The sequence below is a fragment of the Enoplosus armatus genome, chromosome 3, assembly GCF_043641665.1.
Source record: "Enoplosus armatus isolate fEnoArm2 chromosome 3, fEnoArm2.hap1, whole genome shotgun sequence".
Lineage (NCBI taxonomy): Eukaryota > Metazoa > Chordata > Actinopteri > Centrarchiformes > Enoplosidae > Enoplosus > Enoplosus armatus.
The window spans coordinates 21,490,633-21,507,833 of record NC_092182.1 but is presented as its reverse complement, the minus strand read 5'-3'; the positions used below and the strand labels follow the sequence as shown (position 1 = coordinate 21,507,833).

At 39.1% G+C, this 17,201-nt stretch overlaps 1 protein-coding gene across 2 annotated transcripts; it reads left to right on the top strand.

Annotated features, from left to right (window-relative positions):
* Positions 1 to 822: 822 nt before the first annotated feature.
* ilrun (inflammation and lipid regulator with UBA-like and NBR1-like domains) lies at positions 823 to 6,445 on the top strand. 2 transcript variants are annotated; one of them, XM_070902964.1, is made up of 5 exons: positions 823 to 1,070; positions 2,512 to 2,666; positions 2,824 to 3,021; positions 3,272 to 3,573; positions 5,662 to 6,445. In XM_070902964.1, the coding sequence occupies exons 1-5, from the start codon at positions 913 to 915 to the stop codon at positions 5,695 to 5,697; spliced, it is 849 nt and encodes a 282-aa protein (XP_070759065.1). In that variant the 5' UTR covers positions 823 to 912; the 3' UTR covers positions 5,698 to 6,445. The 2 variants fall into 2 exon arrangements, with proteins under 2 accessions (XP_070759065.1, XP_070759066.1); XM_070902965.1 differs by lacking the exon at positions 2,824 to 3,021.
* Positions 6,446 to 17,201: the final 10,756 nt, after the last annotated feature.

Sequence of the window (17,201 nt, the reverse complement as noted above, 5' to 3'; positions counted from 1 at the left end):
CATTTTCCAAAAAATTTACAATCTCAACAAACACAAAAACATTATCTACAAATAGTACAACATCCAAAACCAATAATAAAGAAATATGGCTTTTAATAATAGAGAGAAAAGGGGTACAGACAAAGCATTATTCTTACCTTACAAGAACGCCTACATAGTTATGTATAATTTACACACTTCATCATTTATGCATGTCTACAGGTATGCACATCACTAACAAAAAAACCCTACCAATTTACTATTCACTTTCTTTGAAAATAAAGGCTTGTTTTTTAACCAAGCTAGGAAAATGTAGATAGCATCACAAAATTGTGTCTTTGTAGGTGTAAAGTTGATGATTCCAACAGTCACAAATGTCTTGTAAATGTGTGAGAAAGGGGTTCAAATACTTTTCTCAGGAATTGTGTAGTTGTGCTGAATTATTACTATGAATATGTCTTAAGGATTTTAAAAAAGCAATTTTCAATTTAAGATTTATAAAATCTACATTTATGCAAATATATATGTAGCTGCATATGAGCTGCAAAATGAGCAACTTGGATTCCAATGATAAACTAAATAATGTTTATTTGAATACATTCTCATGATTCCATATCAGTATGAAATAATGTGTAATTATTGTATCCAGTTTTAAACATCTGGTACTGAGCTGCAAAATGAGCAACTTGGATTCATTGATAAACCAATGAAAAGGTCGCTGCAAATAGCAACAGATGACGTCGTCGCCCACTACGTGATTGGCGAGGGTGACGCGCGAGCTGTTGCAACGTCAAACATCGTCCCCCTTGTCGTGCCATGCGCAGTGACGGTTGTTGTTGTTGAACTGGTTGTTATGGCTGGACAAGGCCTCGGACTAAACTGAGAGAGGACCCCCCACACCAGCCCGTCTCCGCTACGGGACACCCGCCACCCATGGAGGGCACGGACATGGACGTGGACGCGGAGCTCATGCAGAAGTTCAGCTGCATGGGCACCACGGACAAAGACGTCCTCATTTCGGAGTTTCAGAGGCTGCTGGGCTTTCAGCTCAACCCAGCCGGCTGCGCCTTCTTCCTGGACATGACCAACTGGTGAGTGCGGGGATACGGGGGCCTGTTGTCGGACAGCAACACGACGCTAACCTAGCAGTGTAATTAGCATACGCTAAAATCCTAAAAAAATGGAGGCAGACACATACGGTGCTAAGTTAGTGTTGTTTAAAGCCGAGAGGAGCAATCCATCATTCCTCCACGGGAAATGGCAGTTAGTTAGTTAACTCCTAGCGATCGTATCGGGGGCAAACGGAAGTGAAACGATAAAGTTTCCACCAACTGTGAGTTGTGATATGGTGAAATAACCGAAAAAGCAAAAGAGCAAGCTAGCTAAGTAGCTAACAGGCTAATTAAAGCACAGGGTACTCTTCGGTGTAGATTATCCGCCACATTACATAATAGTGTTCAGAGCCAGTTAGACCATGCTCTTTGGGAAGCCACAACTCAAGGCAGCGCCAGTCGCTTCACGTTAGTCTGATGACGTAACCGGTCGTGATCTATCAACGGCTGACAACAAGTGGTCTTGATCAACACGTCTTTGTGTCCCTCATCAACGGACATCAAGCTTTTAGTTAATCACTGACCGATGGCCTTGATCACGTCTATTGTAAAGGCAGAATTCACTCAGATTTCATTTTGGAGCTTAAAATCAAGTCGTGGAAATCACCTTGTCATACTGGAAAAGATGACATCATCACGTGACGGCTGTTGGAATTTCTCAACTGAAACTGGTTGACCAGTTCTGTGCAGTCCAGAGTTTACAGCAATTAATCTGTAATGTCTCAGGTCTCTCTTTAAGATAAATCATCTTGAGCATACTAGACAACACAACAGTCGCATTCATTAAAGGTTTTCCACCAATTTCACACCTAAAAATCAGTTTGATAGTCATGGCAAGTACTACTCAGCCTGTTGCATAATGTCTTATGTGGCTCTTTGTCAAGTCTAAAATAAAAATACCCCTGATGATGCCAGTGATCTCTTCAGACTTACCTCAACTTGGGTTTGGAGACTACACATTTATATCAGTAGGTCTGTGTCACAAACAGTAGATGTGGGGTTGGACAGACCTGGATGTTAATCAAACAAGAAAGGTCTAATGAAACATATTGTTGAGTTGCATGATGGGAAGTGTAGGATTCAGTGTTTTTGTGTGACCCATACTAAGGACCAAAGGTGCTTAAACCAAAGTGCTTGTCGGATGGTCGAACACTGTTTGAGACCCCTGTTTGACCGACAAAATCCGACAAGTATGCAAGAATTATTTAAATTGCTTCTTCAACCAACAGTCCAAAACCCAACACCCATTGACTCAGCCAGTACCTCTATTATTGTGTATTGAAAAAAAGTATTCTAAAGACAGGACAATGAGCACAATAAACTTTTATTGTAACAGTAAAATACATAATCTCGTGGCCAGGGTTACATGGACATTGTAGACCTATGATAACACCATGCTCTTCCTTTTGTGTTGGAACAGGAACCTGCAGGCTGCTATTGGTGCATATTATGACTTTGAAAGTCCCAATGTCAACACGCCATCCATGTCCTTTGTTGAAGATGTGACAATTGGGGAAGGAGAGTCTGTTCCTCCAGATACACCGTTCACAAAGACCTGGAGAATACAAAACACAGGTGTGGAGCATGTCACTGCATTCACATGTTTAGCTTATACAGTATAAGAAGCCTGTCTGAATCTGTATGTAGTACTCGCCAGAGCAAATGACAGTTACAACATCATGGTTTTGTTGTTGACCTGTGTTTTGACTGCACTCATCTTTGTGTATTATAGGTGCAGAGTCGTGGCCACCTGGGGTTTGTCTCAAGTACATTGGTGGGGATCAGTTTGGGCATGTAAACACAGTTATGGTAAAGTCACTAGACCCCCAGGAAATATCAGATGTGAGTGTGCAGATGCGAAGTCCCACAGCTCCAGGCATGTACCAGGGCCAGTGGAGGATGTGCACAGCCACCGGATTATTCTATGGAGGTAGGAAATTGCCAAAGATTTGATTTGTTTCTAATGTGGCAATTTATTAGAGCTGCAACTAACATTTATTTTCATGATTCTATTAATCTATCACTATTCAATCAAACCTCCTCTGAGTTCAAGTCTTTAAATTGCTGGTTTTGTCTGACCAACTGAACCAAAAACCATCAATTTACAATCATCAGCAAATTGGTTGGTTGACTCAGCCATGTAGTCAGCCTGTGTTTGTGTATGCTTCTTTTCTCCGCAGATGTAATCTGGGTGATTCTTAGCGTAGAAGTTGGAGGTCTCCTCGGCGTGACCCAGCAGCTGTCCTCCTTCGAGACGGAGTTCAACACCCAACCCCAGCGCAATGTGCAGGGAGACTTCAACCCTTTTGCCTCGCCACAGAAGAACAAGCACGACGCCACTGACAGCTTCAGAGATCCTGGCGGAGCGTGGGAGCGCTCACAAGAGCCAATCCAGCAAGATCAAAATGGACTGTCTCATAATGCTGTAAATAGAGCGTCAAATGGTCTCCAAACCAATCTTTCTGTGGTGACTTATGGTCAGGTATGTATGAATCAACTTTAGGGTTTCACACTTCACAAAACTACTACCACTTAAAACCTACATCACTACATTCACAAGGTTAGCTCATATAAGTAGCCTTTTTGATTTATTGTGTGTGTGCATGTGCAAAATACAGTTTACATGAAACCTACATCACGACAGTGGGGCATGCCTCCATCTGCAGTATTTAGTGTGGATTATATGCTGTAGTTATATGTTGTAGGTGTGTCGCCTCGAATGGCATATTAACTTTAAAGAGCCAAGATGGATTTATTTGTTGGTTGATGTTTGAACTTTCAGTAGTCAAAACTTAAATATTCAGGTCAAAGAAAATCACGTCAATATGGATGTCTTGAGCCAATCCACAGGATCAGAATCAGGTTCATCACCTGGTTAATCAACAATACTGTAGGCTGCTGTAACAGTGGATGTAGTAGCTGCTGTAGCATTAGAGCAGGACAGAAAAGAGAGAAATCCATCCTGCTATGATGGAAGCTACTGTATTTTATGAAAGCCATGACACTATTTCCTGAACCTTTTCAAATATTATTTATTTTGGTTCAGAGGAGCGTCTGTTGTACTTGTTTTGATACAACAGCCAGACACTTCCTAGTCTTTTTTGAAAACAAAGGATGACCAGAGGTCTTCTGGCTCCTTGAGTTTTAAGTTTGCTGATACATTCTGATGTGCGTGTTTTCTCAAATGTCTTTCAAAACATAAAACATGGTTATGATATTTGAAAAAACTCATGACTCTTTCCCAACAGTATGTTTGTTTAGTTTTGGATTGAGTTATCATGGGCACATATTGGCCGTTAATGTTTTACATTTGTTCCCTGTCATTTTTTGAGCACTTGTAGTCTTAAACAGGACTAAAGTGACTAGAGGCCCCCAGAAGTAATGTTCATTCCACCCCACAAATTGTGGCTGAAAAGTGTTGGACAAAGCCAGTGTCTACTCAGTTCTGCTCTTAGAGCTTTGCCTGTAGAGCCTCTAGGACTGTAAAGTTTGTCCGGAGGATGGTTGTTCCCTTGTTGAGCATTAATGTGCTCAGCAAATTTATTGGCAATCTGCTTTTTACATTTTAAGATATCTTATGTGAATAATTACACAGAGTTGAAGTTGTGACAGTAAAACTTTGTAGTAATAAAGTGTAGCTGAAGGATGAGCAGTTGGAACAGAAAGGACGATCGCTTATGACAGAATCATGTCAGGCTGACTGTAGAGTTTAACACATTTCACATTGTCTAGCAAACCGGTCTCCAGCTCTTGTAATCTGGGGTAAGAACTTTCTTTTTCTGTCTTTATTCTCATTTATTGTATTCATAATACCTTTTGAGAAAGTACATGGAATAGTTGCATATTTTATCTTTACCTAAGCAAAGCTGTCATTCCTCGGCCATCCGACAGTTTGGTGTATAATGATCATTACGCTCTAATGCTGCTACCATGGTGACAGACTTTCAGCCTTGTTAAAATCAAATATATTAATGTCATGTTCAAAGATGTACTGTGACTAAGGGTATGATGATGAAGTAACCCTCACGTGAGTATTGCTGTTAATTTGTGCATTGCTTATATTGATAATTCATTGTGACATGCATCAGAAGAAATCCAGCCAAAGCTTCTTTAAACTAAGTTTGTGGTTTCTGTTGAGGAAAAGTCCATTATCACTGCATCTACCTCTCAGTGTAACCACTTGTGAACACGATCGAGTCTGTCAGGTGGGGCCACCTTATTGTTATAGTATAGAGGAGTATCACCACATACCTGTTGTAGCAGAGCCTTTATGAGCAGCCTCTCCTGGGTGGTTTAACTGGACTGTTGTGAACCGCATAGCTTTGTAGTCAGTTGTGGCATTTAATTGAGGCTTTTATTCAGTTCCTGCTTCCTAAAGGGACTGCAGGTGTTGTTTCTGCCCTGAAACTGATAATAACAGCAGACAGCGGTGCAGCTCACCACGCTGTGTTGGCTTGATTTGATTTCAAGTTATTTATCAATTTTACATTCATCTTCACATATATTCACGTTCATTCTGTTACATAAAACTATAAACCACTCTAATACCCTTTATCTCATTTTTTTCCAGGGTATTCACGGACCCTATCCATTTGGACAGAGCTAGAATGACAAAGACCCCCCCCATGGTGGATGATGAGCTTAACACCCTTGGAGTCCTTAAATGCAGAGGAGTTGGAGGGGGGGAGGAACAGTTGTTTTATATTGACTCATGACAACCCTCTCCCCAACCCCATGGCCCTCTCCACAGAAACACAAACTACAGTGAGGTGATGGATTACATCCACTACAGCGAAACATCCCACCTGACATCAACACCCGGATTCGCATGTGTGAATGCTTCATTTAAGAGTGCTATAAACCCTTAAAAATAGATACACACGACTATTTTTTATTTCCACTGTAAAACACGCCTATTTAAAGGGAAAATCGACCCTAAACGATCGACATGTAGTTTGGCGTTCCCATGGGAAATTGAATACTTTGTCTCTCTTCGGGGCTCCTACACAGGTCTGGAAATGTTTGGAAAATTGCTGGGAATAGTTCAATATTAATTGTGATACCTCATTTTGAGAAGTGTTTAAAAGAAAGGCTGAAAAATTGTACATTCAAGTGGGAAAAAGTAATCTTTTATTCACCACACCAAACAGTTTTTACTAGACGTGTGTGGATTATTTCCAGTTTTCTTCTAGATAAAAGACTTACACCAGTTTCACAAACAATGTTAATCGACTAGTATGACATCAAGTATTGTACCAGACTGTTGATCACAGATAAATATTGGAGCATTGCCATTTTACAGAAGACCATTACTGAACCACAGAATTGTTCTAGTTCTTGTATAAAGATGGATGGTAGAGATGTGAGAGCTTTCAGAGAAGTCAGTTTACCAGTTGCAGTTACAACTTGGATGTTGACATGAACGATATTCACAAGTTGGGACATGGGAATTAAGATAATTAACATTTTTATGATTTCAGGTTTACCTTGATGTGCACCAATCTGATATTAATTTCTTTATTCAGTCGCACAAAAGGTTCAAACAGCTTGTGATCTGTTTTAAAAAAAGACAAGTGTGCTCAACCTGAAAAAATACTTTGATAACATATGATCTACTGTCATGTTTAAAGTATTTTTGTAATGGAGAATAATTGAACTAATGGCTGAGAGGGCTAGAAGTTACCACCAATATCTGTCTTTCTCTATTACATTCATTACTCAGAAGTTGCTGTTGTTACCCACCTTTCAGGTTAAAACTGAGCAGTTTTGGACCCTCATTGAACTCACTGTCAATAACCTGAAAACCACACTACGTCCCAGTGTTTGCTATGATGCCTCCTTGACACATTTGAAATTCAGTCACAAAACAACATAACACTCAGGAGTCAAATAAAAAACAAATCCATGTGTATCATGTCTGACAATAGTGTTAGTGTCAGACAGTAATCTGAGACATTTTCAACACCACATATTCAATGATAAATATGAGCCGTCCCTGTGTAGGAACCCTGTCTCTCCCAAAGATAAAATCCAGAGAACAAAGACACTAATCCTTTCTGTCATCAAGCCACACTGTCTGCTGGTTCCCGATTCAGACTCCACGGCATGTGTGTCTTTTTTGTTTGTTTTTTAGGGTGGATTTTCTCTTTAAATAGATGCTGAAGGATGTGAGTGAGCTTGAGCAAGTGAGGTGTGAGGAAGGGTTGAAAAAGCCATCAAAATCTATTTTGCCTGGTGAGTGACTGTAATTTCTGAGTCCATGTCTACAGTATGTGTACTAGATATATATGTATGTACGTGTGTGTGTGCGCGTGTGCCTTTAATGTGTTCATGTCTGTTATGGTTTCTCTTTGGATTTAACTGACATAAGAAAATGGTGTATACTGCTTGGGCAAAGGATGGCATGGCTATTCACATACGCTTTACTGGGCGTGTACCTCTGAAGTATTGTCGAGTGATTCTGCACCGTTTGGATGAACTGACTCACTAATTGCCCTCTTGTTATTTATTTGCTGTCTTATTGTGCACTGCAGATGCAAAAAGTCCCATTTACAGCCAGCAGGTGGTGCTAAATATCAGATGACCAGCTCGACATCACCCTGAGTACATTGTAAAGAAGTGATAAGTTGTAGTTTGATTCTAGTAAGACTATTTCTATATGAAAATGAATGGTTTGCATCAGGATTGTTAGCACTGATGTTCTGTTGCTGCTATTTGCACAACGCTGTCCACCACTTCTGTTGAGGGAAAGTGGTGATTTTTGGCTTTTTTGGCTTGTGGATTGTGATACCAGCATTTTCCAGAAAGTTCTATTGGTTTGTTTTGCTGATCTGCTCTCCCCTAAAGGCCTATATGTACTTCACAGCTTTAAGGTTTGTTTTCGTAGTGTTAACATTTAGCTGCATCACTACACCAGTGTCTGATCTTATACATGAAGAGTCTGTCCGCTATCACACCTGAATTTTTACGTCACCTTTGCTATGTTCATTATGTCAGACAGTGGATTTCTTCATGTATTTTGGGCTTGAAAATAAAATGGGAAAGGTTGATGAAAGTGTTAAACTTTTTTTCTAAGGAGGTATTCCATTCAAAAATACTTATTTGTATTTTTTGATGTTTTCATTTATCCGACTTTCTCCTAGCTGTAATTATGAACTTCTAAATGTTAATCATGATATTTCGAGTTCATTGCGTCTGTAAAACTCACCAGCATTCTGTGTTTCAGCGCTGTTGTAGAGTCAGCTCAGAGTCCTCCTCCCAAACAGTATACACTGTTCTGCATTGCTTCTTTTGGTCATGTCAGTCTTTTTTCTTTTTGTGTGGGTGTGTGTGGTTCCTTCTTGTGAGCTTGATTGTGTGTGTGTGTGAGAGAGAGACAGATGGTGAGAAATCTGAATATTGCTGGATTCATTCTCTAGTTTTAGTTTGTGACTATGTAATGATTTGAGATGGGCGGCATGGTGAGTGGATGAGATGAAAGTTTACATAGTCCTAAAATAGCACATTTATTTGAAGAGAAACTGTCAATAAAAGCTTTTTTTCCCCCTGTATCTATAATTAAGCATTTGTATGATTAAATTAACACTGAAACAATGAGCAAGTTGTCTTTTTTGAGGAGGGCAAATACCAGCTTTGCATGTTATTTTTCTGTATTTTAGTTCTTTTGCTGCTTTAAACTTAAATTACACCAGGCTCAGCCAATATCATATAATTGTCTTGGCAAATCTTGGATGCATTGCTGTGGCATTTGGTTCACATGTTCATGGTGCCCAAAGGATGAATCGTAATGACTTTGGTGATCCCTTGGCTTTTCCTGTAGTGCCACCAGTAAGGAAAATGTTTTCCACTTATTCTGTGAGAAATCATTGGCACAAAATTTTTGCATTTGGAAAAAAAGCGATTCGTGAGCACCGCTTACGGCAAATGGTGGCAACATCACATTTCACAAATTATTGTTTCTTGCAGATAAATTTAAAAATCCTGCAGGCATCATCATGCATGGGTCGCATGGCCCTCATGTTGGTATGAACAGCTCCCTCTTGTGGAGAATCTGCTAGCAGGAAAAACATGAAAGTGAGTTTTTGCATCTAAAAAACTTGTATAATTTTGTTCACTTATCAGGAGTCTTCCATTTGGATGAAGACAAACACACAGTGGACACTCTAGGTGGCGCTACAGACACAGGACAAAATTCTTCACCCCTTTATTTTACAAGAAATAAAAAAGTTTTCATGTACTTTATGGAAAAAAAGAGAAATGTCCATGCGAATGTATGTTGTGCTTCATCATCGGTGGGTCTGCTAGCGTGGCTAAAAATGTGCTAACCCAAAATGCCATAATAAGCTAATCATTTAAGATCATACAGTAAAGTCCTGATGGAAGGACAGGATTGTCAGTTTTTGCTGATATTCAGATTTCTAACTGACAAACAGTATCATATATATAGTCTGTCAGTCTTGAGCATAGACACAACCATTTCCACATTAGTGTGAGCAATGAGATAAGTACACGTATAAATATTAAAATTTGGTTTGGTTAGTAATGGTACACTTGACTCATGCATTCAAAGATTTCCAAAGAAGCATGCGTCACCAAATATTCACAGGAATCTATTACCTGTAGCCCGGGGAAGGCTTCTGTCTTTAGTGATGACTTTCCTACTGGCCCGCGTCACAGGAGTTTGTTTTTTTCCCACACATATTCACTGGTTGTTTTGCGTGCACTCTCCCCGATTAAAGAACATGAAATATCGAGTAAGAACATCATTCTTTGGTAAATGAACGTGACATTTTTGAATTTAAACTGCACTAACATGAAGTTTGATGAAAGTTGATACCATTTTACTGTCACTGTAATATAGGATGAGCCTGAGGGTGCATACAGTATTACAGGTATACTGTATCTGTGTGTTTATGTATCGGAGACGGTGTGTGTGGGTGTAGGTGGACGTGATGTCTGTGTGCATGCAGGTGGCGAGCAATGAGACGATTATTTGAATGGGGCTTGTGTAGACATCGTGTGACAGGGTAACTGAGGACAAATATTGACTTTTGTTTCAGCGTGGATTCTGCAAAGCTCCTATCATATCTCCGATCTCTCATAGCACTTGAGTCAATAGGTTTGTTTTGTTAATGACGGAGAAAGGCCCATCATTTCTGTCAAGTCAAACAGGCCTTTAGCTCGAGGAGTGAAGGAATGAAACACTGGTGTCAGAGAGTGTTTCATGCTTGGAGAGACAAAGTAGAAAATACTATACATCATATTATAGAAGGTCCTTTGTTGTCGTCATTAGAAGTGAATACAAGCAAATGTGTAGAGAAAATGAATGCATTTATGGATAAAAACCCCCACAATAGTTAAAGATAAAAACAAATATGTTTTTAACCCATTCAGGATCAAAGGCGGTTTAAAATTCAAAATACATATTTAATAAAGAACTGGTTGCTGAAAGGCACTCGCGAAAGGTTTGAGGCAAACTGAAATGTTTAATTTGAAAATCTCTTCCTCTGATTCTTATGTCAAAATTCAAATTAACCTCTTCATACTGTCTTGCCCCCAAGCAATGCACAACAAACAGCACTCGCCGAATACACGCATCACTACATGGCAGTGATATTAGATTTGATTGAGATCAAATATTAAGTGTTTAAAAGACGCCTCTCACATTTGCTCATTCAGTATGATGCAAAAAGTGTGCAGTGAGTCTGACGGGTCAAGCGGTGCAGTCGGTGTCGGAGACAGGAAGCAGCCGTGTGTTTTCATACACCATCTGGTTGATAGAGTTCCTGCTGCCTCGGAAGTATCAATGTGATTAGATTAGGGATTTTATGTGTCTGGGTGTGGAGTGCCACGGGCGTCATAAACTTTGGCTCAGAGCATCAAGAACTCAGAGGAGAGTAAGAGATGGAGGATTATTTACTTTAAATCATCATTTAAGTTAAAGAAGAGATACTGCAATAAAAAAAAATACTGTACCTCATTAAAAATATCCCAGTGCAATGTTTTCTGTTTTATATACTCCACTGTAGCAGTCTATAGACTCTATAACAAGGCAACATAATGAGATTATGATGAGTTTTATCTCTAAAAGTAAATATTCACCACAGCTGTTGGGTAATTGTAGTTGATTAACACGCATATCCATCTTAAACGTAGCAGAGTGGAAGTATAAAGTTGCACAAGATAGAAAAACTGAACAAAAAAACTCAAAGGCCTCAGACATTGTGTTTAAAGTTGGACTTTTTATAATAAAACTGGATCAAACGACATGTAAGATGAAAGGAGAACCCACGAAGAATGCCTCATCTCATGTTTTATCTTCTTTTGACTCATTGTTTAGCAACGTTACTGTTTTTGGTTCACTCTCACCGCTGTTTTCAGCCGCAGCAGGCTGCTGTACACTCCCTGTCCAGCACCAAACAGCAGGCAGACACAGTTAGCAACTAGCTGGTGAACAAAGTGGAGCATTTAGCAGCTAAAGAGACACATTTTCATATCCATCAGGTGCCCAGAAACACGACTGCAAATGAATGCTAATTTTTCTGTAAGTGCTAGATGTGTAAATAAATAATTGCTTGCTAACACTGTCAGCATAAAAACTTCATAAGGTGAAAATATTCAGTGTTGTGTTTACAGCTTGTTCCACTGCCACCCGAGTGGCCAAAACATCTAATTATTCCTGCTTTCAGTACTCTACTTGAGCAACGGTACTATTTTCCATCTCTGGTGTGGAGCTGCATGAGCATGTGTTGATGCATTAGAGACCATCACCAGCCTTTTAGTGTGTCTGCCTTGGAAAAGTAAGTCCTAATTCAAAATGCAATGTTTAGCAATGTAAAAGCAACGTGTAGGACTACCAGGGGCGCAGAGATTAAAACCCACCTGTCAGCTCATTATGTTAGTTTAAAAAACAGCATGATAATGTTTGTTTTGCTTGCTCAATAATCCTAAAACCAGATGCACACTTTTTATACCTATTTTTTTTTTATCACGACTCTGCATTCACTAGCATTATAATCAGCTACTAATTTCACATATTTATCCAATTTAATGATCAGTTTATAAAGTCCTGCTGCAAAATGTTAATAATCTTATACTGTGATTGCTTTGTAACGAATACTGTGACTCAAATGTCATGGCTTTTTCATGTCATCACAGTTACTTGATGGGATTGGGCTATCAATAATCAATACGTTTTACCAATGCAGGTCAGTGAAGAGGGTGGTATCTGCTCCTCTTGTAATAATTAGTAACCGTTGGGTGTCTCCATGAAATATGCTGAAATAAAGAGGTGAATATGTTTTAGGTTAAACTTGGCAAAATTGCTACACACTCCAATTTGTCTTTAACACACAGTTTACTTTGAATTGGATCCACATGACATCAAAGACCTGCTCTGTTTTCTTTGCCCAAAAAGGTGTGAAGCTTTTGATCTTGTTTTTCCGCTTTCAGTTCCAATTCAGGAAAAAAATAATTGGCAGTAATATATTTCAAAAAGGGATTGCTTTGTGCCGTCTGCCTCCTACATAGACATGATTCACCTGCAGAGACAGTTAAAACCATAATATGCCACTTTTTTTTTTTTTGCCCTGAGGCAGGAAGTATCCCTATAGTATACCACCCTCTGTGTATGGAAATGGAAAAACTAACTACACAGACAAGCTTGAGCAAATGTAATTTAAGACCCTAACAGAATATGATCACGATTTGAATCTGTAACTTTATTCATGCGCAACAAAGATGACAAAGCGTCTGCATTTGTCAAGTTGTTTCACCGCACTGCTGTTGGTCTGTAGTGGAAAATATCAACCGATCAGGTTACTGGAACCAGATTAAATGATCAAGTTTAACAGCGTTGGCATTGTCAGCCACACAGGTGCAACCCAACAAATAAACCTGATCAACATTTCATTTCCTGATCAGCTGCAGAGGATGAAGAGCGTCTTTGGTGTTGCACCACATCAACACAGTATGTAATAATCATATATTAACTGAAAACACTGGAAAACCTGAGCTTTAAACCCAAAGAATATGAAATAAAATTTAGTTATGGGGGCTAAACAAAGGAAAACAGTTTCCATCCCATGGATGTTTAAAGAGAACTGGATTCATTGTCGGAGACAGTGCCCCTTTCATTCCTATGAAAGTTGCTCAGTGGCTCAGTGGAAAATAGCTCTGGATACGGCTTACGACTTTTAGGACATAATTTTTTAAATAAGGGCTACTTAAGTGTTTGTACTGGGATGAACTGTCTGATTTACAGATGCCTCTTTCACAATGTAAGTCTATGGGAAAAAGTATTTTTGGGCCAGTGTGCATCACGTGACGAACCCGGAAGTTGAAATTACACGGTTTGGCCACTATGCCAAATTGGCTTCAAAGCCTGGTGAACTTCGTTTCTGCCCTGAGTGCGTGTAAACGTCAGGTGACTATTTCTTTTTAAGCAAATTCTTTATCACTTTTCTTGTTGATATCATTAAAGCAGCTATAGCCAACATTTTTCTATTATCAATGGAGCCAAAAAATGATTGCAGGTTTAAATCAAATTTGCGAGCTCTGCTCACACACAAACATCATGTTTCACAAAAGTTTGTCACTTGAAAGTTTGCAGATAGGCCCGTGAGTCATGCAGGACTCTCACAGGCTCATGCATGGGCCGCAAGTATGGCGGTTGTTTTGATTGAAACACGTGTTGAAACGGGTCCCTGTTGTGTGAAAGCCTATAACTATCTGTGAGACAAACTCTGGTGAGAATTTATTATCTTTTATTTGGTGCACCTGCTACTACATACTTACTGCTAATAGTTGTATTTTCAAACAAGAAATCCCATCATATGTTTCCACGTATTTCTATATGTTCCTTCTTTGGCATTATTTTGAAGTTTGTATTTATCTTTTTTTAAGAAAAGTGCTTATTGATCAGTGTGTGGAAGTCCTGTGAGCGCTGAGAAATAGACACATTTTAAATGCTTTATTTGAACCCACCAATCACATTACAGGAGTTTATATTAATTATTTGACACTTATGAGAGAAAACACCGCCTGCACCACACAGCCAGCTGCCTGTTAGCTCTTCTTTCTTTTTTTTCGCCTGCCGATCAGTCAGCCTGTGAACATGACTGACAAATATCAGTATCACTAATCTACATTCATATTCTTGCTCGCTGATATCTGCAACAGGCAAAAAAAACAAACAAAACACAACCCATCTCAAGGATTGAAACTCCTCCACACACTTTCACCACTGCATGTCATGTCTGTCTCTTCTATTACATAACCCTCCACCCTATTCTGACCTCTCGCATCTGTTGTTTTTTTTATACATCTGCAGGATCAGGCATGTCCCTGCAGCGCTAACTGTTTCACAAGCAGCATAAAGCCTTGGCAAGCAGCCCGGCTGTTGATCATCAGGAAATTGATCTTAACTCCATCTCAAACTGTGGCGAGTAACGTTAAAAAACATCTCTCTCTCTGTTTTCAAGAGGATGTTATTTAATACGGCTCCATTACTGATAATGTGCTATTAAAATTAATTTAGTTGTATTCATTCATTTAGTCACCAAAATGTATTCAATCAGCAGCAGGCATTTATTCCTGAAACACGCCGGACGTGATGCCGCATGTAGGTGCATGTTTGTATAGTAAAAGTAGTTTGCATCACATTTTTCCAAACTGACTAAGAACTGATTTTTCCTTTTGATTTTCGCCAAAAACAGTTGGAAGAGCTGTCATGACCAACGTCAGAGATGATATCTCACTTCATACTCATATTCTGACAATATGACACTTTTTCATTCAATAAGGCTCAACAGATATTGGTGTTTATTGACTTTGTTAAGATAACTCAGGTGGGTCATCGACACCTGCATACAGTAGGGACACCTGCACAATCATTACTCATTCCAAGATCACAGTGGACCAATTGTGGCTTCGCATTTGACACCCAGTCTGTTGCTTCTTTTAACTCATTGTCTTTCAACCATGACAATGTTGTTCTGGAGCCAAGGAAAAGGTCAAACACTAGTTGAAGAAACTGCCATGCAAATTTTGTTGATGGACTGGATGCAGGTAAAGCCAAAAGCAAACAGATGTTTTCTCCTCATTGAAATCTGCAATTGTTTCTTCATACATGAGCAAACTCTTCAATATTACAGCACATTCAGCTTTTAATTACACGGCAATTTAGCGGTATAAATGGGTCCGTCACTCGTGCTGAATGTCTCAACGAAACACACAATTTCATATCGAATTTTCCAATGAAAGGAAGTTGTCATCGCTCACGGTTTGATTTGGTGTGTCTACAAACACTCAGCTGCTGAGAAGCCTTGACACAGTTTGTGCACACCCTCTCTGTATCTCACAATAACTCCATTCAGACTGTGTGGCTAACCATATCAAACCCACAGCTCCTGCATTGGAAGTAAGAAGAATAGAAAATATATCCTGGACCTGAAAAAGAAAAAGAAACTTTTTGCTATCAGAAGACTGGCCATTTAGGAACTTACTTTGTGAATTAAAAGCAAGATTAGAGGGGAAAGATTAGATATGCGGCCGTCTTAAAGCACTTTTATTGTTGTGGGTTACCACTGCTTTGCTAATAACAAGCTTTTCTTTGAAGGCCTTTTCACAGACACCTGTTATTCCTGTGCTTTTGAAAGACACACTTTGTTCAAACAGGCTTAAATTACACAGAGCGCTCCTCTGCAAAAAACTGTTTTTCATTACAATGCTTCACTTCACAGTAAGCAAACAGAATTGCACCGTTTTTACATTTGTGGTGAAGATTCGAAAAATAATCAGCTATTTCAGAGGAGAAGTGAGGTGTTGACAGTTACTCTGTCTGTATAAAAGTCATTATTCTGTAGTGTTGTGCAATGATAGAGATCTCTATATGTGCTAGTTATCTGTAGTTGTTATTGTTGGTCATGAAATCACCCGTGCAGCTGAAATGCAGGCACTTAAGTTGTGCATGTGCTGCTGGGAGACCAGAGTAAATGAGGCATAAACCTCTCAGGTGCTGCACTGTTACTTTATGATAGAACCTGAACTTCATGCTGTAAAGTTAGAAGGTATATTCTTATGTTATCCTTATTTTTGAATGGAAAAACAAATTGTGAGACCTCTTTGACAAACATGATCAGACCATCTTTATGAATTAGAGCACAGACAATCATTTACTCTTATAAGCAGTTTGGGTGCTTTGTGCTTTCGACCCCTTGAGGTTCACAATATATGTGTGGAAAGTGGAAGTCTTACCACATGAAGGAATGGCAACAGCTTATTTGGACTGTCCATTGTAAATGAACATGGAGGAGAAGTCCTGAACGTGCTCAGAATAATGGAAAGTTTTAGCACCTACAGTTCAATAAAACCTGATCAAACTGATGAAGACAGTGTGATACAGTTAAAAGCACTGATGTCATGATAATAAAGAGAGGAAAATGTTTTTTGGCTGTTTCACAGTATATTTGTGTATGCACGAGACATATTAGCTGTCTGCTTATGTGCATAAAAAACAAACGCAACAAGGTTGATCCAACTTCACCAAATAAGTTCTTTGTTTTCACTTTAACCGTCAAATGTTCATACCCACCAACGTGTATTAACGGAGTATGAGCTTACTTTTTATACAGATTTTACATACAAAATATGAGCTTATGACATATGACGCATTGTTACAAAGTGCCCAACAGTACAGTACATGAAGCAGTTAAAATTATCTCACTCCCACACAAGTTGTTTTGACTTATTCTGGCTGATTAGGCTTCTGCTCAGCACCCAGGACCTGCAGGACTCCCAAGAGATCAGTGTTGATACTGAATGGATCATCCTGGTGAAATTTGAAAGAGTTCTTATCAGAGAGATTAAATGAATAAACCTGTGTGACCACAGTGTGTAAGATCTTTAAAATACTGCTTACATTTAAATGCTTTATAAACCAATACCTTATATATATAATAGTATAATAACTTTGAATATATGGGCCAACATGGATAATGTAAAATTTTACTTTTGATGCTTTAAATACTGATAATACTTTTAGTTCAGTAAGATCCACTGAATCCACTCTTTACTTGTAATGAAGTGTCTGTCCTAAAACAATAATCATTA